This window comes from Wolffia australiana, chromosome 9 (assembly GCF_029677425.1).
Source record: "Wolffia australiana isolate 7733 chromosome 9, ASM2967742v1".
NCBI lineage: Eukaryota > Viridiplantae > Streptophyta > Magnoliopsida > Alismatales > Araceae > Wolffia > Wolffia australiana.
Window position 1 is genome coordinate 4,656,217 of NC_135843.1, and position 26,853 is coordinate 4,683,069.

At 39.9% G+C, this 26,853-nt stretch overlaps 2 protein-coding genes across 2 annotated transcripts; one reads left to right on the forward strand and one right to left on the reverse strand.

The window, feature by feature from the left end:
• Window positions 1-4,488: 4,488 nt before the first annotated feature.
• LOC144707463 (cytochrome b561 and DOMON domain-containing protein At4g17280-like) lies at window positions 4,489-7,092 on the reverse strand. Its single transcript, XM_078580573.1, has 3 exons — window positions 6,262-7,092; window positions 5,365-5,619; window positions 4,489-4,850 (listed from the first exon to the last, which is right to left on the reverse strand). Exons 1-3 carry the CDS (start codon window positions 6,913-6,915, stop codon window positions 4,566-4,568), a joined length of 1,194 nt encoding a protein of 397 aa, XP_078436699.1. The 5' UTR covers window positions 6,916-7,092; the 3' UTR covers window positions 4,489-4,565.
• Window positions 7,093-22,596: 15,504 nt separating this feature from the next.
• LOC144707350 (cytochrome b561 and DOMON domain-containing protein At4g17280-like) lies at window positions 22,597-25,291 on the forward strand. The gene is made up of 3 exons (XM_078580451.1): window positions 22,597-23,433; window positions 24,086-24,340; window positions 24,855-25,291. Exons 1-3 carry the CDS (start codon window positions 22,780-22,782, stop codon window positions 25,137-25,139), a joined length of 1,194 nt encoding a protein of 397 aa, XP_078436577.1. The 5' UTR covers window positions 22,597-22,779; the 3' UTR covers window positions 25,140-25,291.
• The last annotated feature ends 1,562 nt before the right edge of the window (window positions 25,292-26,853 follow it).

Genomic DNA, 26,853 nt, shown 5'->3' on the forward strand with positions numbered 1-26,853 from the left:
TCAACATCTAACAGTTCAACAGAAACAACGGGTGATAACCTTTTATACCTATTGGATCATGATTTGAGTATTCAAGGGGCGATACTAAACATGTAACAGTTGGAACTTCGCATGCCAACTGTGTCACATTTTTATTGTCTCTTTTACTGGTGACAACACTCATTGAATCATTACGAAATGATCCAAGGAGTTTTTTTATCATATGGTGTTTCAAGTAAAAATGTAAAAGGAAATCCATTGTCAAATAAAATAACATTTCATAATATAATAAATTTACCTACAAGAACTGAAAGACCTTGATATATCCCACGACTATGCACGTCTCTGACGTGCGCTCAAATATATTTTTTGTATATCTATTGTAAATGTATAATATATGAAACCAAATTTTTTAAGTACATACTTGTCATGGTTAGTTTTAAAAAGAACTTAATAATGGAATTTGTTTTCTAAAAATGGAGTAGATAATCTGTTCATGACGTAAGCTTCAGTTATCACTGCTTCGTCCCAGAATTTCTTTTGGATTTTGATCTGATGAAGCATGGCTAGAACTGTTTCAACAATGTACCTATGTTTCCTTTCATCTGTTCAATTTTGTTCAAGAATGTGCCTATGTTACCTTAATTAATTTTAGCATCACTAGAAAACAAAGGGTTTGTTCACAAAGAGTGATTGACTTTTATCCAAGTGGGAGATTAAAGGAAATATATATGGCCAAAAAGCCAATTGAAAATTCTTTATCTTGTTCAAGTTGATTGATACAATGTATTCATTTAATGTACGTGTAATTCTTATAACGAAGTTTAGGAATACATGATTGGACTAAATGAATTATGATGAGATCATAATATGGAGACCACTAGTCTTTAAGTAAGTGTTCTTAAAGATTCATATTAGAAGGATACTAGAGAAGGTCATCAAAGTATATACATTGAACAACACTATACAGCCTCACTAATGTGATGAGTATGTCCTGTCTTGTAGTCATTAGTGTGGAGACAATAAGGATAGACAGTGGAAAGACTTCATATGTACAAATCCTGGAATGGTATTATACTAAACTCTCAATCAGATTGATTCAGATCACACTTTTGTAAGTGGTCCTTAGATATGAGACACCAAGGACTTCATATGGACGGATAATTGTACTTTGACTATGATCTATGAGCTCCTAATCATGGAATTCGAAATGGTCTTAGTTCGGGTACATAAAAAAAGTTTCAAAGATGATTGAGTGCTCAAGATGGGAACCCTAATATGAGTGAGTAAAAGTGCCTTGCTTTAGTCCATACTTGGTTGGCAAGAGTCAGCTCACGGAAGTCCTTATTTGTGGTAGTAAAACATCATAGAAGAGTTCTTAGATCGTTTCAAAATGCATCAACACTAACTTGGAAGACCAAATAGCATTTGAAAATTTACCGTACCTTAAGTTTTCCTAGAAGCGTCAAGTGAATGAAGGACTATACTTGCACGGTGATTGATGATGGGCATGTTCTATGAGTGATCTAATACACAATCATTTGTATATTCTAAAGCACAAGGTGTAGCATGGCACCCCACTAGCTGGGTATTAGATCTATTGATTTGGTTAAATCTATCCATCACTAGATAATCTATATGCTGTTATAGTTAATTACTTTGGAAGCCCACTAAAGGTTGTTGGGTCATTAGACTCTTTAACTAGAATGATATATGGGCCTAGAGGGTCATATGCAAATGTCGTTTGGATATTCTAAGACATACATAAAGTTTGGGGGGGTTAATGAAAATACCCACATTATTAATAGCAGAAGGCATTGAACAAAATTTCTCTAGGAAATAATTTTCTAGGGATCTTCCCTTTCTTCTCCCTTCTCCCATTCGTTCCTCTCAATTACTGATGTGATCAGGATAGAGTAACAACAATCATGAGTATGAATGGAGCTCATCAAAGGTGAAAGAGATGATTCAATCTACTGAGGATCGCGTGGATATGCCTAGAGGTTGCACATATGAGAAGCTTGACTCGTATCACTCGAGGATCTGATAAATCACGGATTCAATCCATGTCCATGTGATTTGAATAAAATGTTCTATTGATGTTGTTATGATTCCATTTTAAATCTTCCATTGCAAATCGTTCCAAGTTTTCATCCATACCAGGACCTTATAATCTAGCATCAGATTGTAAGCATTTGATTTTGGATGAGAATTTATTTTCAACATGTTTTGAAGAGTCATTAAAATTACCACTAGATCAAATTTTCTTTCAAGCTTTTAAAGCCAGGAATACTTACCAAAATCACCTAGAAAGACAACGTGGTATGAATAATCTGAATGAGACAGATCATGCCAATGTCCCCAAAGATATAAGTGAATGATTTCAAGTTTGTGATTAGAAACATGTTGTGTATATGATAAAGGGAGCTTATGAGATTTTTAAATATTGGAATAATTACAGATAAATTATTTTTCAGGATGCAAAATAGAATCCAAAATAGCAAATGATATTGTAGGATATTCAAAGCTACGGATGACATAGTCTTGACTGGCATATTTCTGTTGAAGATTTCTTCCCAACCTTTGTAGAATTGGTTTGTTGATGATCCAGGAAGTACAGCATGTATCTAGTTTTTCCTTGAAGGAAAATTTTTTGGTTGTTTTGTTATTGAAGAAAATCAGGTGCTTAAAAGTTATAGAAACATCCTTATTAGATGTGAATTTGTGAATAGATAACATATTCTTAGTATTTTTGGAGTATGTATTATGCTTTTAAGATTAGAGTATTCTGTCACAAGTAGTAAATTTTGAAGGTCTAACGGCTAGAATGTTCAAACCTGTGCCATTACCTATTTAAAGATGATCATTGTCCTCGTACTTATGTGGTTGCGGTAGAATATTCTGATCATCTATGATATGGTGAGTTGCTCCACTATCACGGTAACATCTTTGATTATCAAGAAACTGTGCATGTGGAATATGTGCGGTTGTATTTGTATTCTCTGGAAGCAATTTCTTGGTGAAAACTATGTCAAAATTTACATTTGTTTAGTTAAGAAATATTTTTTTAATTGAGAACTACATGTAAGTCAAAAAATGGATCCCCTAGTGGGAGACTCATTAGATGTGTGGTTCGAATTAGTCTTTGTCCAATCGATATCCGTCCGATATCCGATATCGCAAGAAAACCGGATGATGTCTGATATTGGATATCTGATATCGATTGGTATCCGTCTTTTAGATGTTGACGGATATCGGTGACGGATATCGGAGGGGTAAGGACAATCCGGATATAGGATAACGGATATCGGATTTCAATATCCGGATATTGGAACTGGTATCTGGATATTGATATCCGGTATTGACAGAAAAAAACATTATTAATCATCATTTCAATGATTTAAATACATCCATGGCCATATGATTCTGTTATATTTTCAACCCCGGTTAATTTATACAGTGCAAGTTTTTATTTTCTTCCATATGGGATAGCAGGATTTGAGTTTACATTAGACTTCGAATCCGTTATCCCATATAGAAAAAAGCAAAAATCATGCTCTGTATATATAAAACAAGGTATAATACACATTAAATGATATAGATATATATTTATTAAAAAATAGTATATTTTAAGCGGGTTATATATATAATATATTTAATATGTTAATACTTCGTCCAATACATACAACCTGAATTTTCTGTTTTCTTCCACATGGGATAAAGGATTCGGAGTTTGATGCTAAACTCGGAATCCTGCTCTTATCCCATATGGAAGGAAAAAAAAGTCCAAGCTGTATATAATAGATGTGCCCCTTATTAGAGTAAAAAGCTCCCATCGAACCTCTTACGCACGATTGTCCAACGGCTGCTTGATAATAATTAAATTAAAATTGCATACAACCCTTTTAAGTTGGATATCGGAATCTGATATCCAACACCGATATCCAAGATTGTCATCCTCCCCCTGAGACGGAGGCGAATGACGATATCAGATGTCGGCACTGTAGCAACCGATATCCGATATCGTAATCTGATATCAGGATATCGGAAAAAACAGATACCGAAGATTTGATTTTCGGTATCTGATACAGCATCCGTCCGTAGCTGTAATCTGATACCGTGTCAAGACAGGCGAACACTAGTTTGAAGTGACCTTCGTTAAGATTGGGGCTATAAAAAAATCGTCCACTTTTCCTCCAACAGGCATATCTGACCCACCAACCATTTCGCAATGGAGTAGAGAGAAAATGAGAGATACAGTTGGTAAAGAGAGAATATAGAAAGGAAGTGAATAGATAAAGAGAGAAAGTAGGAAGAGTGAATAGATAAAGAGGAATAGAGAGAGAGAAATTAGGTAGAGAAAGATGCGGCGTCATGGGAATTGAGATGAAGAGAGAAGTGGCAGAGTAGGTGGAGAAAGTACGTAAAACGCGTCAATACAAAAAATCACAACCGTCGTATAAGATAAGAGTGGAGAAAAAATGGGTACACGATGGGTCAAAAGATAGAGAGAAGGAAAGATAAAAGTCACACGAAAGAGGGTTCTGTGGAAAGAATATGCAAAGAAACTATAGTCTAGATAGCGATCACGCCGTGCCGTTGTTGGTCCCCTTTCTAGCGGCGGTGCTCCTCCGCCGGCGTATGACGATGAACCAGGTTAAGACTTCGAGAATCACGGCAACCCCGGCAATGGCGGAGATCACGCCGATGTACGCCGTCCTCCAGTTCTTCTCCCTGTCGAGGATCTCGAATCCCTCGAAAATGTTGATTACGCTCAGCACGATGATGGAGTAGCCCACCAAGTGGTGGTACACGTTCCAGTATATCCTCCTCTTGTGATCTTTGTTTGGCCTCAAGAACAGCGCAAACACCTGAAATTCCGTATCAACAACAATGCAATTATGAGAACAAATACAAAAGGATTCACATGAATAGACAGAGGTTATCCATGTCATACTTTGATAGTCGATTAGAGTAACAACGACCGTGATAATTATTATAAATGAATACCGATAGACAGATATCCGCAGAAAAAACAAAAGATGAACAAAACCAAACGATACTGGTGCACATAGTAACAACTCTACTCTTAATTGTAATAAGAAGCGCAGACAGAAATAAAGATTAAGAGAAGGAAATAATAACGGTACCCGTACTAACAGTATATTTTGAAGCATGATAAAAACAATTATATACGATAGAAGCTCAAGGAAAGAAGTATTAATGAAAACAGATGAGGATGGCGCACAGAGTAACAGTAACAGTAATAGTGAAATGAAAAAGATTTCGATAATTGTGCCGATATCGCCAAAATAGTTGGTGGACGATGATTTTAAGGGTTTCGATCGTGATTGATCGAGGAGGTTAGAGGGGTGAGATGGGTACCTGAAGCGTGGCGAGGGAGAAGAGCACGATGCCGATGACCCGGTGCTTAGAGTACTGGATGCCTTGGGAATCGCTGCCGAGCTTGAGCCCCGTTCCCCACCCGGCCACGCCGAGCACGTAGGCGGAGCACTGGCACGCGACGTGGAGATAAAACCAGGCGGGATCCGCCGACTCGAAAACCCGAACGTAGCGGGCAATGACGACGCCCAGCGGCATGAGCACTCCCCAGCTCACTCCGTTCAATATCCCGTGCACCTGCGCACCACCCACATCATAAAAAATAAAAAAAATCAATCTCCTCATCCCCATTTCCAACCAAAACAAGCCCGATGAACTAGTTAACACAGCCTTCATCAAAATCAGAGGACTTTCATCTAAATCGGCAAAACACGAATCCTAGCCAACAGGAACGGGGCAAGTCCCCTTCAGTCCATCTCAAGCTACTGTCCGTCTTCCATTCCTTTGAACGATAGAAGAGAAAGAGAGAAAGAGAGACCGAGAGACCGAGAGACCGAGAGACCGAGAGACCGAGAGACCGAGAGACCGAGAGACCGAGAGAAAGAGAGAAAGAGAGACCGAGAGACCGAGAGAAAGAGAGAAAGAGAGACCGAGAGAAAGAGAGAAAGAAAAAGAGAAAGAGAGAGATAGAAAGAGTGAAAAAGAGATAAAAAGAAAGAAAGAGAGATAAAAGAGAGAAAGAGAGATAAAAAGAAAGAAAGAGAGATAAAAGAGAGAAAGAGAGAAAGAAAGAAAGAGAGCAAGAGAGAAAGAGAGAAAGAAAGAAAGAGAGCAAGAGAGAAGGAGAGAAAGAGAGAAAGAGCGAAAAAGAGAAAGAGAGAGAGAGATAGGAAGAGAGAAAGAGAGCAAGAGAGATAGAGATAAAGAGAGAGAGCTTACGTTTCTGCGGCGGTTGACGTTGGTTCCGCTGGCGACGGAGTCGCCGGAGAGGAAGTCGAGGGTGCCCAAGGAGAGCACGTTGTCGCCGGAGAGGAAGTCGAGGGTGCCCAAGGAGAGCACGTTGTCGCCGGAGAGGGGGTGGCCGGCGGGGACGCCGCTGGCGAGCGCGGTCGACGCCTGCCAGACGTGGCTGACTCTCGTGGCGTTGTTGGGCGGTCTGATCGTCGCAAACACGGAGACGACGCCGCCGGAGACCGCGGCGGAGAGCCGCGAAACGTTGAAGCTCAGCTCCCCGCGCTGCATCGACGGCCTGTAGCTGTCGATCCGAGACTGGAACGCGGCGACGGAGCCGGCGCCGTCGACGACCGCGACGAGCGCCTGCGTGCCCACCATGCGCGCGCCGGCCGGGTTGAGCCCCCACGCGACCCAGCCCGACGAGGCCAGCGGCGCGCGGAAGGCGACGTCCACGGCGGCCTCGGCCGGGCGGTAGGTCCAGTGGAGGGACGCGCCGAGCCGGGGCAGAGACGCGCACCGCGCGTACGTCGCGCCGCCGGCGAAGGTTTGGCTCGCGCACTGCGCCGCCGACGGGGCGATCAACGCCGCCGCGGTTGCGAGGAGGAGGAAGAGGGCGACGGCCCTCTTCGCGGTCGCCATCGTCTCGCTTCTCTCAAGCGCTTGATGTTACTTCTCCTTGCGTTTCTTGTCTCCTAATTCTATATGGCTCTCTTTCCGACGCAGTTTTTACTTGTGGGTGTGTCTGCGTAGGTGTATTTGATTTTTGGATGGAAATAGAGAGGGAGAGGACGGAGGAGGTTGAGGAGGAAGGGAACGGGAGGAGGAGCTTTATACGACGCGAGTAAAAAGAAGGGAAAGAGGTGGGGGAGGGAGGGATGGTTGGTGGGTGGTCAACAGTATCTTGACGCGGAGTTTCGTATAAGAGAGAGAGAGAGAGTGTGAGAAATAGCGAGGGAGAGAGAGAGAGAGAGGGAGAGAGAGAGAAAGAGAGAGAGAGAGAGAGAGAGAGAGAGAGAGAGAGAGAGAGAGATCGCTCTTTGAGAGAGAGAAACAGGGACACAGAGAGAGAGAGAGAGAAAGAGCGAGAAAGATCGCGCTTTGAGAGAGAGAAACGGGGATAGAGAGAGAGAGAGGGAAGAGAGAAAAGGCAAGGGTAACAGAAAGCATAATAGAGAGAGAGAGAGAGGAAGAGGAAGAGGAAAAGAGAGAAAGAAAGACGGGGCCAGACTTCCGGGTGGGAACTGAGGAAGCCTCCTCCGTCCACCAAGGCAACGTCTCTGAAGACTTGAACCCCAATACTTTTTTCTTTGAGTCCCTCTCATACACAACGTCGATGCCCTGTCTTTATTCTCCGTGTTTAACATTTAATTACTCATCTATTCGGTCATCCCTTTAGCGTTCTGCTTTCGCTTCGGACCAAATACTGGTCGTGTCAATTACGGAGGCAGTTCCCTGATAGAAGTCGGAGATTTCTCCCTTCATCCTCTCAATTAAATGTTTTCTAGCTCTATGCCTCGTGGCGCTGCCGTTTTTAATCGGTGTTGTCGGTCATAATGCTGTATCTTCTATTTTTTTACTCTCACCTAGTTTTATATTTAAGCGTATGAAAAACCTGTAAAGAAAGGATTACACAAGGAGAAACCCAGAGATAGAAACACAACTTTTCTTTCTCTTTCGAACTATATTTTAACTCCTGACAGGGAAGAGGATCTTGCCTTTTTCGATAATACACTTATTTTACTCTGAAATATTCGATTGGAATGATCAGATAAGACAACAGCCAGGTCTACAGAGAAAACCTAAGACTGAAGTAAGTTTTCAACACGGTATCGTGTTCATTTGACTTATTACCGCGTACCCTGACGACATGAAGCTTTTATTTCTCCTGATATGTGGCCACAATCTCTGGAAGCTACGCGTCAACCAAAGTGGAAAAGGATGTCACCTGAGTGTTCTAGAAGCCTGCAATCCGTTTAATTTCCAATTTCATTTTTCAAATCACAAAGATCTCCGGAAATTAATGGCGATTTCTGTAGTTCAAAAATATGTGGTTAATTGTTTTTCGGTAAACAATAACTCTGACTATAGGAATCCGATGTGGACCTAGTAATTTTCTGTGAAGGTAATGCGTTGTAAAGCTAATGTTCAAGAAAAGGAGAGACAAAATTTTTGAATGTTGCTGAGTTTTACTGAGAAGTGAATACAAACAATACACAAAATGGCCGACGGGCATCGTTAGAGAGGATTATTTTTATTTTTGAGAACGCTTATTGTCATATATCCACCAAATATTGATTAGTTACTATTATGTAAAGGAAAGTAAAACCATTTACTACTAGCGGTCGGTATTTGAATGTTTCATTCACTTCTATTCCAAATGTATCATCATGATTTTACTCCAGGAACTCATGTCACTGATCTGTTGAAGTGTTAGATAAAAAGATGGCGGTAGTTTTTTGTTCATTGGCTTGTAATGTTGCCTTGCTGTCGTCATCCCTGAGCATAATCCTTGCCAGGCATTTGTTCATTGGCTTTGCACCTTTAATTAATCTACACTAATGCATAATTAGTAAAATGTTCATATTATCCATTTTAAAATGAGTTAGTAGCTGTGATTTAATATTTTGATAATTGTAGGGCAAATCATGAATTGAAAAATTAATATAGATTTATAAATTTATGATTTGGAGTAGGCGAAGACTTTTGGATTTAGTCCTGTGGCTGGTGTGACCATTGTTATCCATGGGATTGAAAAGGCCAGGACCGAACATGACCTGAGTTCACAGTGAATTCACAGAGGGTGGTGTTGACCATGTGGAAAATAAGAACATGAAGAAACCAACTACACTCTAGAAAGATGTGTGTCATTTAGGAAGAAGTTGCCTGAAATAAGCAGAGTAGGTAATGACATAAGCATAGGTAATGACACGAGGAGTTAGGGCACAGACAAGCTCCCAATGACCCAGGTGGTTGGATCGAAGGCTGATGGAGTAAGGGACATTCAAAAGATGGAACTGAAAGATGTAATAATACTATAAGAGGGGAAGAGGAATGTGACCTGCGGGGCTGACTTGGGTGCTTTAGGCAAGCCGCAACCGTCGAGGAATTGACGTGGGAGCCTGTGACAAGGAGAACCCTAGTGTAGTCGGAGAAAGGCACGTAGAGTCGGTCATTAAGGTAACAGTGGAGAAGAGCGCTCACGTCCCTTACACTAGCTGTGGAAGGACGCGGGTCAGACGTTGAGCGGGCACAAGTCGACCTGAGACCTGGTAGGTTGGTGCCGGCGAGAATGCAACATGATCTATCAGATTGGCGTGATCCAAAATTAAGAGGACAGGGTGAATTGATGGCTAGACAGCTGAGGGTGGCGGTGTCAGGACCCGAGTACAATCCAAATCTACTACCGTTAGTAGTTGACGGCGGTCGATAGGGCATGTCCGTTAGCGACTGACAAAGTGGAACCGAAGTTGGTCGGTAGAATGAGGGGGGGGGGGTCGCTGATCGCAGAAGTGCCAGTGTAGTGGCCTCGACACAGCGTGTGCGGACAACGACACCTCTGTCTTCCATGAATTGGTCCAGGCATAGAGTATGTCGGTCCGCGGTGCAACTCAGCAGGAGGTGCCGTATGGTCATTCTCATGGGACCTTGACGTTGGGTAGGTGTTCACCGATGGGTGTAGTAAGGTTCTTCCAAACTCTGCATTGGCAGGGTGATTGGTCCAAACTAAGGGGTAAAATTTGATCTTAAGTCGTTTGTAAGTATAGTTTAGTACCAATCAACAATTTTATTTCCTTACTAGTAGTATTTTAGTAAGGGTCGATCCCTCAGGGAGCTAGGTAGCTAGTTAGGATGAATTTCAATTAGTATTGCAAGTTCAAGATTCATATAAACCTTTTTTGTAATGTTTTTAGTGATTAAGAAGGTTAATGTTCAATTAATAAGGATGATATGAATTTTACCAAGCGTGAAACAATTTTCGTAGAAAGTTTAGATTGAGAATGATTTTTGAGAATTTTTTCAGAATTGTTTCTCTCTCTAGAGAGAGATAAAAAATTCTGAATTTAATCGAGTGAGAAAAGGAGAGGAAGCGAGAGATAGCGCACAAGCTTGGGCGCTTCCGCCGCTGTTTGTGCGCTGGGCTTCGCCGCTGGTCGCGCGCGCGGAGGTCCTTTCACTTGCGGTGGACCAAAACAACAATATCTGGAGTTCCAGATATCGGTTTGACACGTGTGATTAGGCGTTAGAAAGCTTGAGACGTTGGATATCTGTCTAAGGATAGCCAAGAAGCTTAAGAGAATTCTAAAAGGAGATAGGGTGAGAAGAAGCATGTAACCTTTTTGTCTTACCCCAAAGGGCCCAAGGTTGTTGCTCCAGCTCCCTACCAACTGGCTTCAAGATCCAGGATGCTTCTAGAAGACTCCTTTCACCTTCTGAATGAAGATGGACCCAGGAACAAGCTCAAGAAAGAAGGAAAGTGAACAAAGCAATACTCAATTCTTGGATGCCCTCAAGGAGGGTGAGGAGGGCCCTTTTATAGCGGTACATGTGTTTGTTTCAGCCATTCTTGGTGGTTGTATTATGGATGAACGTCCAGGATTGAGTTCTTGAGGCCTCAATCCGAGTGATCACACTCCAACCAACCAGATTCTTTCAGTCCAGGTCGAATTTGGAGGGAAAAGAACAAGTTAGTTAGAGTTAGTTACAAGTCATCTCTAGCCCTTGGATTTGGGCTGGAATAGATGGGTGGATGGGTTCCACCTCATGGATCCTGGGCTGGATCTCGACCCTGGGCCCTCCTCCAACCAGGATCTGCCAGCTAGAGTCACCCACATGTGTCTTGATCAACCTAGAAGCCTCCAAGGACGTTCTAGAAGGTTTCCTTCAAGCTCCTTTATACCAAGCCTATCGATTGAGACAACTCCGCTGGTTAGCATGCATCTTTTTCTTGATTGCTCATTTTGACTTGAAATTTTGTCCCAAGCCTCAAGACTCCTGTCTTGACTTCCCCATAAAATTTTGTAATTTTATGACCATCAAAAGTCAACCTTGACCTGAAGAGTCAACACACTAGGGAGATCGTTAGATTGATATCCCACTTGACTCAATGAGTCAAGTGGGGGTTAGAAATATCCCTCAAATCCTCTTAAAAGTAAATCCCAAACTGTGTAACTTGTGAAATGCATGTCAAAGCATTGATGGAAACATTAATTAATTAAAAAATATATGCTTTTTAATCATTGGGAAAGTGAAAAGGCATGGTCTCATTACTATACAAAATAAGCATTATTTGGGAATGTTGTACTTACTTTTAGGAGATTTAAGATGAATAATGCATGGAAATGAATACCCTTATTTGAGTTTGTCACAGGGCTGGAGGTGGGATTGGCCGAAGCGGCAGGCGACTAGCGACCATCTTCCACAAGTTGATCTATAGAACACATGATTGGCACTCCGAGGAAGGGACGATGGAGACCCTATTGGAGAAGCACCAAGAAATAAACAAAGATTGGAAGCCCATAAGGGCAGCCACAGCCCCCCCCTCCCACAATATTATACGTGCATGAAATAAACGAATATTGGAAGCTGTCATCAAACCTGATATCAAAATGTTGTGTTCTTCGCGTCGGCTTGGGCTTTGCAGTGCGGTTGTCGATGAGTCTGAACTTACTCTGCTGGATGTCCCTCCATCATTCATCATCTACACTCCCCATTCTCACTAGTCACAAACCCTTGTGGATCCTGAGGATGTGACCTCAGAATGGATCAGAGTTAGAATATAAAATCAGATGAGGATCTTTCCCAATTTAATTTTGGAATTGCTTCAAAATGGGTGAAAAGATAATTTTTCAATCAAGAGAACATATTCTATTTTACTCTTTAACTGATGTGAGATATTTCTGGTGCTTCTCAGGTTGCGTATGAATCTATCTCATTGTAGGCAATTGCTGTTTTGTAAACAAGGATGATGGTCTAGGGTAGAAACTGACTAAAAATGAAAGTTTGATGACAATTGGGGTTTCAAAATTTGCCATTCAATTGCAGCTGCCAACGCCCTCATATTCAATGGTCCCTTTTCCTTGTCATGATGCACCGTCCGTGTCTGCACCGTCCGTATCGCACATGTATTTATCAAATTCAGTGCCTAGTTGGCAGCTCACATTCTGAAGTAAAAGGGAAAAAGATAATAAACTTAAAGGAATTGAATATTGACCGTTTTCTCTTCTTTATGAAGATGGATGGTCAAAATTAAGAAACATCTTAAATGAAAGTTCCATTTGCAATGCGCTTCGAGCCAGTTCGGATGTGAGACCATCATTTCCTTGTGCATTTATTTTTTCATGAGGCGTAAGACAGTTTCCACCCAGGTGAAAGTTGCCAATAGGGCAGCCACAACAGCAGCTTCAGACAATCCAATACAAGTTTCGTCTTGAGTAGCTACAATAGTGGTTGTAGCCAAGCCCGTAGCTGGCTGTGAGAAGCCATCCAAGCAGACTTTGGCCAGCCCTAATCATAGCTATATAGCAAGTGCTCATGTATCCTCTCAACAAGAATAGTCATCATAATTTCTATACTAAACTCATTTTGAATCAAATAAAAAAACTTCTTGCCAATGCCAATAGCAAGGGTCCATTAGCAATGTTCGACAGTCATGGGCTGTTGCTGTGCTTTTATGTTCAATAATTTAAGTTTTATATTCAATAACTAATTTCCTTAAAATATTTAAGATATACATTCAAATGCAAATGATGGTTATGAAATTAATTCCATAACTATGTATTAATCACTAGAAAATGGTTATAATGTTCTTAAAATATTGAAGATGCATGCAATGGTGATGAAATTAATTCCATAACTTTTTATCAATCACTAGACAATAGTTATAATGTTCTTAAAATATTATAGATACATATTCAAGTCAAATGCATTTGATGGATATGAAATTTATTCCATAAATTTTTATTAGTCTCTAGACAATGGTTACAATGTTCCTAAAATATTGAAGATATATATTCAAGTTAAATGCAATTAATGGTTAAGAAATTAACTCCATAACTTTTTATTTATGACTAGACAATGATTTCAATGTTCTTAAAATATTGAAGATATATATTCTAGTTAAATGCATTTGATGATTATAGAAAAATTATGATTCAGAATTTAAATTTATAATTATTTGATACCACATCTAACTATATAATATTTATAATGTTGGTAAAACATAGTGCATTATGTTCAGTATGTTGTGAAAAATAGGTGTTACGTGGGCTCATGGTATTATTAAAAAGGTATGATTCAAAATTTTAATTTATAATTATGTGATTCCACCTCGAACTAGATAACAATTAAAATATTGGTAAAACATAGTGCATTATGTTTAGTACGTTAAGATCATGAGCTGTTACGTGGGCACACAGTATTATTAAAAATTTGAAAGTTATAATTACTTGATTCCACCTCTTACTATATAATAATGATAATGCTGTCCAAACTAGTGTACTCTATAAGATAATATGGAGGAAAATATTTTTAGACAATAGAAATGAATGGCATGTCATTAAACAGTATTGAAAATAGAGTTTCAAAAGTTCAACATGATAATCAACCCTTGGATCCTTGTTGTTATCTTCATTATTTTTGTTACTACCATTGTTGACAGTGTCATCTGTTCGCCACCAACACTTTAGTGTCATGAGTAGCTCAATGTTCTCCGCTATCAACCTTGATTATTTGTAGTTGAAGATGGCATGACCAGCGGAAAAAATCTCTTTGAGGGTGCACTTGTCGCTGAGACTGATAAGAACTCCTTTCCAATTACTGCTAATCCTAGATACGAGTGCTCACTTGTGACCTTCTACCCATGTAGCGGTTCTGTTACCTTGATAGTGGGTGAGCTAATATAGACATCTAGCTCATGCATTGGATTAGAGGTGGGTGCATGATCATTATCTGACAAGAACTCATCAAGTGATTCATTGAAAAAAACTGTAGCTGTCTAGGCAGGATGAAAAGATACAAAAGAAACTGAATCAGTCATGTTTTGATCATTGCTAACCCCATGCGTAGTTAATAAATTCTGCATATAACTGATGACTTTGTCCCGATATTCACGATCAATTAACTGTAAATTCATGTATGGATCGATGAGTGCAGCAATAGTGAAGGCCTGGTTGCGAGTGAGGGCAGCTGCATATTTTGTCAGCATGGTCTTAATGGCCAGTCACACATTGTAGACGGAAGTTTGCTGACATGATGATATGGAACTATTAACTTGAAACATCTTTGACTTTGTAATCCCGCACATGACACTGTCGATATGCCTCGTTATCGCTTTGAGGATAACAATTGCTTCATTTGTTGTTGATGACTTCGATGGGCAAGCAAGGGCCGTAACCATTACAAGGGGTTGCAGTATCCTTGAAAAATCCTTGATCATCTGCCATTCTTTGTAAACCAGCACAAGTTTCTTCATCACATTTATTGCCATGACATCAAGAATATCCCTCTTCTCGATGCTTGCGACAAGCATCTCATATTTTAAATTCCACCAAGTCGTGTAATCTAAGGGGATCTTTTTCTGGTTCCGTAGGCCAAACTACTTGCACATTTATACATAGCACTGATCACATTGTGTCAACCCATGTATCGTAGTGACAATGTCCCTTAGCCAGAGAACTACTTTGCCCAACGAAGATGAACCAAACTCATCATGTGTGTTGAACTCTTCATTATCATTGGCGCCAAGACTATTATCATCCAAAATGATGGGCTCTGATGGTGACTCTATAACCCATAGTGATCTCAGCCCTGCTTGGACTAGAGGGTTGATGACGTGTGCCACACATACTATGTGCTTCTATTCATCTTCTAGAGAAGTAATCATTTTCCTGTTATTTGATGCATTGTCGATGGTCACTATGCACACCTACCAACATCATGTTTGTCGCAATCATCATGATATCCTTTTCATCCACTCCACTCAACTCACATCAATCTCTGTTTACCATTACTCAGCGCTCCCAAAGTGTCAGTTAAAATATGTTAAATTAGAATTAATTTGTAGTTGTGTACTACAAAGTTATATTAAAATTCTCTAAGTCATTCTACAAAATTTCATTTTATTAGGTTTTAGAGGATTAATTATTTTTGAATTTTTCTTCCCTAGTTTTTCTTTCGATTAAATTAAATTATTAAAACAAGTATAAGATCAAAAAATAGAAATTAAGGATAATATTTTTTATTCAATACTCTTTTCTTGTGGATTTGACCCTTAATTGCTCTAGGCTTTTATGAAAATGATACATATTTTTTATTAACCAGATATCTTAAATTACAGATTTAATCGTAATTTCTGGTTTCTCATATTCCAATCAAAACTGGTATTCTAATTAATTATTTTTCTGATAAAAAAACAAAGTGAATGTTAGAATGATATCAATATATTTTTCACCCAAGCCTTTATATAAAAAATGTTTTAAAACATTACCATCATGTGTCTGTCATCCCATGCCATGACAGAGATCCAGTTTATGAAAATTTTTCTTCAGAATAGTCTTTGAAAGATAGAAGGGAATTCTTAGAGGACCATAAGTTAACTTTCCCATCAGAATACCCTAAAATCATATAAGAATTTTAGTGGAATAGTGTATCTCATCATACAAGAATCTTACCATTTTAAAGTCTATTTTTAATGAGAAAGACTGAAATGGGATAGAGTTTCTAAATTCTCTGATAATGTTGGTCCAATTTTGATACTAAATTATTTTATTCACATTTCTAACACTCTGTTGAGGATTCTTACATCCTATAAAAATATTTTTTAAGATTTACTCTTTCATGGTATGGTGGATACATTGGTTCTCATTGACGAACGGTTTATTTTGTATTTATTAATTAGAAATTTGTGATAGCAATTTGATTATATAGTTTGTAAGTACTTCTGCTTTTTGGTTTTCCTTCCGAAGCCAGTAAAAGATTTTACTTATGAATGGAAATGGATTGTAATGTTTTCTTAACATTGTGTGACATTAAATTTTCAGTATATTTTTAAATGTTTTAGTAAGTCTCATGCATTCAGATCCTTATTTAATACCTGGAAAAAAAAATTGTGTCATTTTGTTGGTAAGTTGATGAGTAAGTTATCAGGTGAAAGATGTGTAGAGCTCTATTGCATTGATCTGGATGAAATAAAGTGAAATCCTTCATCAAAAGAGTTGGAACATAATGATAAAGCATCGACAAAACTATTAATTAAATAACTTGGAACAGATCAAATCCATGATTTGATACATCCTCAAGTGAGTCATGTAGAGCTGGTCCACTATGCAGCATCTGGAATTATCCGCACAACCCCTAGCAAGTCAAATCTCCTCCTTCCTCTGGACAAGTTATGTTCACACTCCTCCACCATCATTATGTCAATTGATTGCATCGAGAATGTAGAGGAGCCATGGGTAGAAGGTATAAGAAGGGGAAGATTTGTAAACAATTTGATATGGGTATAGTTTGTACAAGGCCTTTCCCTGTTTGTATTAAGTAAATCTTATGATGTCCAAAAGACCATTTGCGTGTGACCCTCCGGACCCATGTACGACTCCAGTTCATGACTCCACTGGCCAAATAACCTTTATTGGCCTTCAGAATTAATTACGTATATGATCATACATATTAATTAATGACAGATAGATTCCACCCAAGTGATAGGTCTAGGTCACCAACTCGTGCTCTACAAGATTCAAAGGAATGGAACCTGTTTGCCATCAGTTACCATGTTTGTATTGTCCCTAATTTACTTGATGATCCTAGGATGCCTTAGGGTATGATCAAGTATGAAACCCTAATCCGTCATATGAATTAGTACTGATTCATTGAGAAATCATCAAAGAACATGTTTTGGTATTCCATTGCATTGGCAAAGGACTTCATTGCATCTTATTCCTTGAGTTGTCTCCTCTTATAGTGAGGGTAGATGACCCTATCTGGATAACTCAATCATCTTCATGAGCTTCTTTCTTAACCCAAATAAGATTGCTTAGAATTGTATGAGTAAGAACTCATAGGCCATGTCAAAGTAGATCTGTCCATCCACAATACATCTTTTGTGTCTCAGGTCTAAGGATCACTTCCACAACCTTTACATGTCTTAAACTTACTTGACACTTTGGTATAATAATATTGAGGGAATTGACAAATAAATTAAGTGTACTCTTTCTGCTAAGACTACCCACTATCTATCCTTAGTGTCACCATACTAATGACTTTGGAACATGCTATACTCATCATATCTGTGAGACTAGATAACATGGTTCTATATGGATAATTTGAAGTCTCTCTTGAGTATTTAGAACACATGCTTAAAGTATAGTAATCTTCATATTATGACTTAATCATAATTGACTATGTCAGATCATGTTTTGATGGTCTTTAAAAAATTTACATGTCTACTATACTGAATACATGTTATTAGTGGACAATGAGATATGGAATGTGTCACTATCTTGCTGGTTACAAATATCTCCATTAAGGCGAATCTGATCATTATTAGTAACTTCACTCATTTTGACATTATAATGATTACTTGAATTGATTTTTTATGACTTTTGGAATTCGAAAAATATATATTTGAGAATATGGTGAGTTAACCGACAGGTCAAGCTTGTAAAAATGTTTTCTACAGTGTTTGAGGAAGGAGCATCAAGTTTGATAGACACTTCCAGGAAAGCAAGTGACACTGAAAAGGACATAAAGCTTCATCGACATGATTCACATCAAAGGGAGAACTTTAGAGTTTGGTATTGTGCTAATTATGGAAGCATGAGATTTGAGAAGCCATGCTATATCCAAGCAGAGTTTGAAGTCATAGACATAGAAGATTGGTGTGTTTGTAAATGTTGAAGAACTTTTCCACAAAGTGCAAGAATGAGAAGAAATCTGAAAAGAACCATTCACAATTCAAATTGACTTCTCACATCTACATTAAGTAAATACTTCATCCAAGCAAGATATGAGCTGAGAGAATAAATTACCAATGTATAAAGATTAGGGGAGAACCCACCTATATTTGTATTAAATATTTTGGCCTAGCAAGTTAGCAGGTTGTGTGAATGGATGTTGCATGCTCCTTTAATACTACTTGATTGGGATACTAAAATTAAGACAAGTTTGAAAAAAACACCCTTTTCCTTGGAGTTTGTTTTCAACAATGTGCTGACAAAAAAGAGATAGAATAAAATTTGTAGAAAGAGAGATGCCATGTGATTTTGATCAATTGATTGAGATGTTATATGCCCTTGAATAACCATGATTTCTGTAGTTTATTAATATCTGAAGACATATTCCTACTTTTTAAGGCAACAATACTGGGTAACACTGACCAACTCAATTTCTGCAATACTATAACCATTATATGCTGCTTTGATGTGCGAATCAATGAATTTATATGATGCATTATGATCTAGTGGATCGGTAGTTAAATTCATGGTACCTTTTCAAATTGCTTTTAAATTATAACCTAGGTCCCTAAACTTGGAATGGATGGCGAAGCATAGGTGGCAAGCTGTTATATGGATATGGTGCTTTACCCGTAAGACGCTTCTCCAGCTGTCGCAAGAATTGTATGGGAGTCATCATTGGAGGGACTTCCCGAATTACCATACCAAGGTTCTACGTACTCTGTGCAGCTATGGTTATTGATCCTGTGAAGCCTACCCAAAGGTTCAGGCCAGATGTAGGAAGTGGATGATACATTTTTATATTTCTATGAGAAGCTCTACGGCACCCACGATGCCCTGTAGTGAATTATGGTAATTAAATGTTTAGTAACAATGTGTATGTATAATTTTTAAAACTAAATTAATTTCCTATAAAAAATTAACTAAAATAGAGATTACCAAATAAATATAAATTCCCTTCATTCAGTTTATCTATAATTAGTTATGGAATCATTGTAGTTTCCTTGAGACGTTTTAAATAGAACTAAAATAGAAGCAGTCATTCAAGTTTTGGGAATTATATCGATCAGAAAGTGTGTTACTCCAAAAACAAAGATGACAGGCAAGAGAATGAGCTTGATGAAATGAATAATTACTCTACAAATGGTTGTCTTTCTGACTATTTCAGTGTCTTCTGATTGGTCTGATTCTAAAAAATGCTGAAACTTGCAAAGACCAGTTGGGGAAACAAACAAGTAAAACTACACCGAAAAAACTAAAGGAATAAAATAAAGTCTCAACTTACGGAATAAAAATATGAAAGAGATATATAAAAATGATAGCTTAGGATTATTCCAAAAAGGGTAAGCTCATTAATTTCAAAACCAATGCATGAGATGCTGAGTGGTCATATGAAGAAAAAATTATTCCACCTGAAAACAAACTATGTTTGTAAGTACTTTTATTGAATTTTCTAATTCGGTGGAATATATTGTTTTCAACATATCATTAGGCTTTGACGGTCCAAGTCTGGTCCAGGGTTTTAGCAAAGACCTAAATCTTACCTAAAGAAAGATGGGTCCGGTCCGGTTTTGGTCTGTTCTTGTAACATCCCGATCCGGTCTGAATCGGTCCTGGTGTGGTCAGGTTGTCTTGTCAATGTCAAAGTCAGAGTAGAAACTTTATGTTCATATTAATGTTAAATATCCTCTACATCAAGTGGGTGTCCATAGATGGTCAAATATATGATGTCTACACTGAGTTCAATAGGAACCTCTCCATCGAGTTAGATTTGATATTTTTATAATTTTCCCAAAAATATTAAATGTATTTAATAAATTACTTCCTGTCACGTTTGTCCCTTGGACCTAATCCTGTTTGACCAACCGGTCCAGCCTCAAATCAAGGACCACCGGTTTGGTTGGGTCAAACTGGTCCTCAGTCCTAAATGGCCAACTCTACATATCATTTTACCATATGACTTTCATTTCAATTAGCTGTAATCAAGGAGTATGTGTACAGTGGAAAGTATTCATTTTAGGTGAGATTCTTTCATGTACATATCGTTGTTATGCATGATGAGTATTCATTTTGATAACTTAAAAGGTAGTTAACAGCCAGTCACCTTTATTAAAAAACTAAACACTAGTAGTCCATAGATAAAAAAATGAATAAACATGCAAATGCCCGGAAAGCATTATGCTCCGGTATGACAACAGTCTATCTAAAGCAAGGCAATGGTCGAAGCCAATCAACAAGTACCATTAATTTCTGGAGATCTTTGTAATTTGAAAAATGAAATTGGAAATTAAACGGATTATTTCAGGCAACTTCTTCCTAAATGACACACATCTTTCTAGAGTGTAGTTGGTTTCTTCATGTTCTTATTTTCCACATGGTCAACACCACCCTCTGTGAATTCACTGTGAACTCAGGTCATGTTCGGTCCTGGCCTTTTCAATCCCATGGATAACAATGGTCACACCAGCCACAGGACTAAATCCAAAAGTCTTCGCCTACTCCAAATCATAAATTTATAAATCTATATTAATTTTTCAATTCATGATTTGCCCTACAATTATCAAAATATTAAATCACAGCTACTAACTCATTTTAAAATGGATAATATGAACATTTTACTAATTATGCATTAGTGTAGATTAATTAAAGGTGCAAAGCCAATGAACAAATGCCTGGCAAGGATTATGCTCAGGGATGACGACAGCAAGGCAACATTACAAGCCAATGAACAAAAAACTACCGCCATCTTTTTATCTAACACTTCAACAGATCAGTGACATGAGTTCCTGGAGTAAAATCATGATGATACATTTGGAATAGAAGTGAATGAAACATTCAAATACCGACCGCTAGTAGTAAATGGTTTTACTTTCCTTTACATAATAGTAACTAATCAATATTTGGTGGATATATGACAATAAGCGTTCTCAAAAATAAAAATAATCCTCTCTAACGATGCCCGTCGGCCATTTTGTGTATTGTTTGTATTCACTTCTCAGTAAAACTCAGCAACATTCAAAAATTTTGTCTCTCCTTTTCTTGAACATTAGCTTTACAACGCATTACCTTCACAGAAAATTACTAGGTCCACATCGGATTCCTATAGTCAGAGTTATTGTTTACCGAAAAACAATTAACCACATATTTTTGAACTACAGAAATCGCCATTAATTTCCGGAGATCTTTGTGATTTGAAAAATGAAATTGGAAATTAAACGGATTGCAGGCTTCTAGAACACTCAGGTGACATCCTTTTCCACTTTGGTTGACGCGTAGCTTCCAGAGATTGTGGCCACATATCAGGAGAAATAAAAGCTTCATGTCGTCAGGGTACGCGGTAATAAGTCAAATGAACACGATACCGTGTTGAAAACTTACTTCAGTCTTAGGTTTTCTCTCTGTAGACCTGGCTGTTGTCTTATCTGATCATTCCAATCGAATATTTCAGAGTAAAATAAGTGTATTATCGAAAAAGGCAAGATCCTCTTCCCTGTCAGGAGTTAAAATATAGTTCGAAAGAGAAAGAAAAGTTGTGTTTCTATCTCTGGGTTTCTCCTTGTGTAATCCTTTCTTTACAGGTTTTTCATACGCTTAAATATAAAACTAGGTGAGAGTAAAAAAATAGAAGATACAGCATTATGACCGACAACACCGATTAAACACGGCAGCGCCACGAGGCATAGAGCTAGAAAACATTTAATTGAGAGGATGAAGGGAGAAATCTCCGACTTCTATCAGGGAACTGCCTCCGTAATTGACACGACCAGTATTTGGTCCGAAGCGAAAGCAGAACGCTAAAGGGATGACCGAATAGATGAGTAATTAAATGTTAAACACGGAGAATAAAGACAGGGCATCGACGTTGTGTATGAGAGGGACTCAAAGAAAAAAGTATTGGGGTTCAAGTCTTCAGAGACGCCGCCTTGGTGGACGGAGGAGGCTTCCTCAGTTCCCACCCGGAAGTCTGGCCCCGTCTTTCTTTCTCTCTTTTCCTCTTCCTCTTCCTCTCTCTCTCTCTCTATTATGCTTTCTGTTACCCTTGCCTTTTCTCTCTTCCCTCTCTCTCTCTCTATCCCCGTTTCTCTCTCTCAAAGCGCGATCTTTCTCGCTCTTTCTCTCTCTCTCTCTCTGTGTCCCTGTTTCTCTCTCTCAAAGAGCGATCTCTCTCTCTCTCTCTCTCTCTCTCTCTCTCTCTCTCTCTCTCTCTATTTCGCTTTCTCTACCTCTCTATCTCTCTCTACCTCGCTATTTCTCACACTCTCTCTCTCTCTCTTATACGAAACTCCGCGTCAAGATACTGTTGACCACCCACCAACCATCCCTCCCTCCCCCACCTCTTTCCCTTCTTTTTACTCGCGTCGTATAAAGCTCCTCCTCCCGTTCCCTTCCTCCTCAACCTCCTCCGTCCTCTCCCTCTCTATTTCCATCCAAAAATCAAATACACCTACGCAGACACACCCACAAGTAAAAACTGCGTCGGAAAGAGAGCCATATAGAATTAGGAGACAAGAAACGCAAGGAGAAGTAACATCAAGCGCTTGAGAGAAGCGAGACGATGGCGACCGCGAAGAGGGCCGTCGCCCTCTTCCTCCTCCTCGCAACCGCGGCGGCGTTGATCGCCCCGTCGGCGGCGCAGTGCGCGAGCCAAACCTTCGCCGGCGGCGCGACGTACGCGCGGTGCGCGTCTCTGCCCCGGCTCGGCGCGTCCCTCCACTGGACCTACCGCCCGGCCGAGGCCGCCGTGGACGTCGCCTTCCGCGCGCCGCTGGCCTCGTCGGGCTGGGTCGCGTGGGGGCTCAACCCGGCCGGCGCGCGCATGGTGGGCACGCAGGCGCTCGTCGCGGTCGTCGACGGCGCCGGCTCCGTCGCCGCGTTCCAGTCTCGGATCGACAGCTACAGGCCGTCGATGCAGCGCGGGGAGCTGAGCTTCAACGTTTCGCGGCTCTCCGCCGCGGTCTCCGGCGGCGTCGTCTCCGTGTTTGCGACGATCAGACCGCCCAACAACGCCACGAGAGTCAGCCACGTCTGGCAGGCGTCGACCGCGCTCGCCAGCGGCGTCCCCGCCGGCCACCCCCCCTCCGGCGACAACGTGCTCTCCTTGGGCACCCTCGACTTCCTCTCCGGCGACAACGTGCTCTCCTTGGGCACCCTCGACTTCCTCTCCGGCGACTCCGTCGCCAGCGGAACCAACGTCAACCGCCGCAGAAACGTAAGCTCTCTCTCTTTATCTCTATCTCTCTTGCTCTCTTTCTCTCTTCCTATCTCTCTCTCTCTTTCTCTTTTTCGCTCTTTCTCTCTTTCTCTCCTTCTCTCTTGCTCTCTTTCTTTCTTTCTCTCTTTCTCTCTTGCTCTCTTTCTTTCTTTCTTTCTCTCTTTCTCTCTTTTATCTCTCTTTCTTTCTTTTTATCTCTCTTTCTCTCTTTTATCTCTCTTTCTTTCTTTTTATCTCTTTTTCACTCTTTCTATCTCTCTCTTTCTCTCTTTCTATCTCTCTCTTTCTCTTTTTCTTTCTCTCTTTCTCTCGGTCTCTCTTTCTCTCGGTCTCTCGGTCTCTCGGTCTCTCTTTCTCTCTTTCTCTCGGTCTCTCGGTCTCTCGGTCTCTCGGTCTCTCGGTCTCTCGGTCTCTCTTTCTCTCTTTCTCTTCTATCGTTCAAAGGAATGGAAGACGGACAGTAGCTTGAGATGGACTGAAGGGGACTTGCGCCGTTCCTGTTGGCTAGGATTCGTGTTTTGCCGATTTAGATGAAAGTCCTCTGATTTTGATGAAGGCTGTGTTAACTAGTTCATCGGGCTTGTTTTGGTTGGAAATGGGGATGAGGAGATTGATTTTTTTTATTTTTTATGATGTGGGTGGTGCGCAGGTGCACGGGATATTGAACGGAGTGAGCTGGGGAGTGCTCATGCCGCTGGGCGTCGTCATTGCCCGCTACGTTCGGGTTTTCGAGTCGGCGGATCCCGCCTGGTTTTATCTCCACGTCGCGTGCCAGTGCTCCGCCTACGTGCTCGGCGTGGCCGGGTGGGGAACGGGGCTCAAGCTCGGCAGCGATTCCCAAGGCATCCAGTACTCTAAGCACCGGGTCATCGGCATCGTGCTCTTCTCCCTCGCCACGCTTCAGGTACCCATCTCACCCCTCTAACCTCCTCGATCAATCACGATCGAAACCCTTAAAATCATCGTCCACCAACTATTTTGGCGATATCGGCACAATTATCGAAATCTTTTTCATTTCACTATTACTGTTACTGTTACTCTGTGCGCCATCCTCATCTGTTTTCATTAATACTTCTTTCCTTGAGCTTCTATCGTATATAATTGTTTTTATCATGCTTCAAAATATACTGTTAGTACGGGTACCGTTATTATTTCCTTCTCTTAATCTTTATTTCTGTCTGCGCTTCTTATTACAATTAAGAGTAGAGTTGTTACTATGTGCACCAGTATCGTTTGGTTTTGTTCATCTTTTGTTTTTTCTGCGGATATCTGTCTATCGGTATTCATTTATAATAATTATCACGGTCGTTGTTACTCTAATCGACTATCAAAGTATGACATGGATAACCTCTGTCTATTCATGTGAATCCTTTTGTATTTGTTCTCATAATTGCATTGTTGTTGATACGGAATTTCAGGTGTTTGCGCTGTTCTTGAGGCCAAACAAAGATCACAAGAGGAGGATATACTGGAACGTGTACCACCACTTGGTGGGCTACTCCATCATCGTGCTGAGCGTAATCAACATTTTCGAGGGATTCGAGATCCTCGACAGGGAGAAGAACTGGAGGACGGCGTACATCGGCGTGATCTCCGCCATTGCCGGGGTTGCCGTGATTCTCGAAGTCTTAACCTGGTTCATCGTCATACGCCGGCGGAGGAGCACCGCCGCTAGAAAGGGGACCAACAACGGCACGGCGTGATCGCTATCTAGACTATAGTTTCTTTGCATATTCTTTCCACAGAACCCTCTTTCGTGTGACTTTTATCTTTCCTTCTCTCTCTATCTTTTGACCCATCGTGTACCCATTTTTTCTCCGCTCTTATCTTATACGACGGTTGTGATTTTTTTGTATTGACGCGTTTTACGTACTTTCTCCACCTACTCTGCCACTTCTCTCTTCATCTCAATTCCCATGACGCCGCATCTTTCTCTACCTAATTTCTCTCTCTCTATTCCCTCTTTATCTATTCACTCTTCCTACTTTCTCTCTTTATCTATTCACTTCCTTTCTATATTCTCTCTTTACCAACTGTATCTCTCTCATTTTCTCTCTACTCTCCATTGCGAAATGGTTGGTGGGTCAGATATGCCTGTTGGAGGAAAAGTGGACGATTTTTTTATAGCCCCAATCCCCTTAACGAAGGTCACTTCAAACTAGTGTTCGCCTGTCTTGACACCGGTATCAGATTACAGCTACGGGACGGATGCTGTATCAGATACCGAAAATCAAATCTTCGGTATCTGTTTTTTCCGATATCCTGATATCAGATTACGATATCGGATATCGGTTGCTACAGTGCCGACATCTGATATCGTCATCCGCCTCCGTCTCAGGGGGAGGATGACAATCTTGGATATCGGTGTTGGATATCAGATTCCGATATCCAACTTAAAAGGGTTGTATGCAATTTTAATTTAATTATTATCAAGCAGCCGTTGGACAATCGTGCGTAAGAGGTTCGATGGGAGCTTTTTACTCTAATAAGGGGCACATCTATTATATACAGCTTGGACTTTTTTTTCCTTCCATATGGGATAAGAGCAGGATTCCGAGTTTAGCATCAAACTCCGAATCCTTTATCCCATGTGGAAGAAAACAGAAAATTCAGGTTGTATGTATTGGACGAAGTATTAACATATTAAATATTATATATATATAACCCGCTTAAAATATACTATTTTTTAATAAATATATATCTATATCATTTAATGTGTATTATACCTTGTTTTATATATACAGAGCATGATTTTTGCTTTTTTCTATATGGGATAACGGATTCGAAGTCTAATGTAAACTCGAAATCCCGTTATCCCATATGGAAGAAAATAAAAAACTTGCACTGTATAAATTAACCGGGGTTGAAAATATAACAGAATCATATGGCCATGGATGTATTTAAATCATTGAAATGATGATTAATAATGTTTTTTTCTGTCAATACCGGATATCAATATCCAGATACCAGTTCCAATATCCGGATATTGAAATCCGATATCCGTTATCCTATATCCGGATTGTCCTTACCCCTCCGATATCCGTCACCGATATCCGTCAACATCTAAAAGACGGATACCAATCGATATCAGATATCCAATATCAGACATCATCCGGGTTTTCTTGCCGATATCGGATATCGGACGGATATCGATTGGACAAAGACTAATTCGAACCACACATCTAATGAGTCTCCCACTAGGGGATCCATTTTTTGACTTACATGTAGTTCTCAATTAAAAAAATATTTCTTAACTAAACAAATGTAAATTTTGACATAGTTTTCACCAAGAAATTGCTTCCAGAGAATACAAATACAACCGCACATATTCCACATGCACAGTTTCTTGATAATCAAAGATGTTACCGTGATAGTGGAGCAACTCACCATATCATAGATGATCAGAATATTCTACCG

What these genes read in the sequence shown, in the direction of transcription:
- LOC144707463 (XM_078580573.1), bottom strand. Translation starts at nt 6,915, where the DNA reads ATGGCGACCGCGAAGAGGGCCGTCGCCCTCTTCCTCCTCCTCGCAACC. An exon ending in ACGTCAACCGCCGCAGAAAC is followed by an intron (nt 5,620 to 6,261) that starts GTAAGCTCTCTC and finishes GGTGGTGCGCAG; the next exon opens with GTGCACGGGATATTGAACGG. An exon ending in TCTCCCTCGCCACGCTTCAG is followed by an intron (nt 4,851 to 5,364) that starts GTACCCATCTCA and finishes ACGGAATTTCAG; the next exon opens with GTGTTTGCGCTGTTCTTGAG.
- LOC144707350 (XM_078580451.1), top strand. Translation starts at nt 22,780, where the DNA reads ATGGCGACCGCGAAGAGGGCCGTCGCCCTCTTCCTCCTCCTCGCAACC. An exon ending in ACGTCAACCGCCGCAGAAAC is followed by an intron (nt 23,434 to 24,085) that starts GTAAGCTCTCTC and finishes GGTGGTGCGCAG; the next exon opens with GTGCACGGGATATTGAACGG. An exon ending in TCTCCCTCGCCACGCTTCAG is followed by an intron (nt 24,341 to 24,854) that starts GTACCCATCTCA and finishes ACGGAATTTCAG; the next exon opens with GTGTTTGCGCTGTTCTTGAG.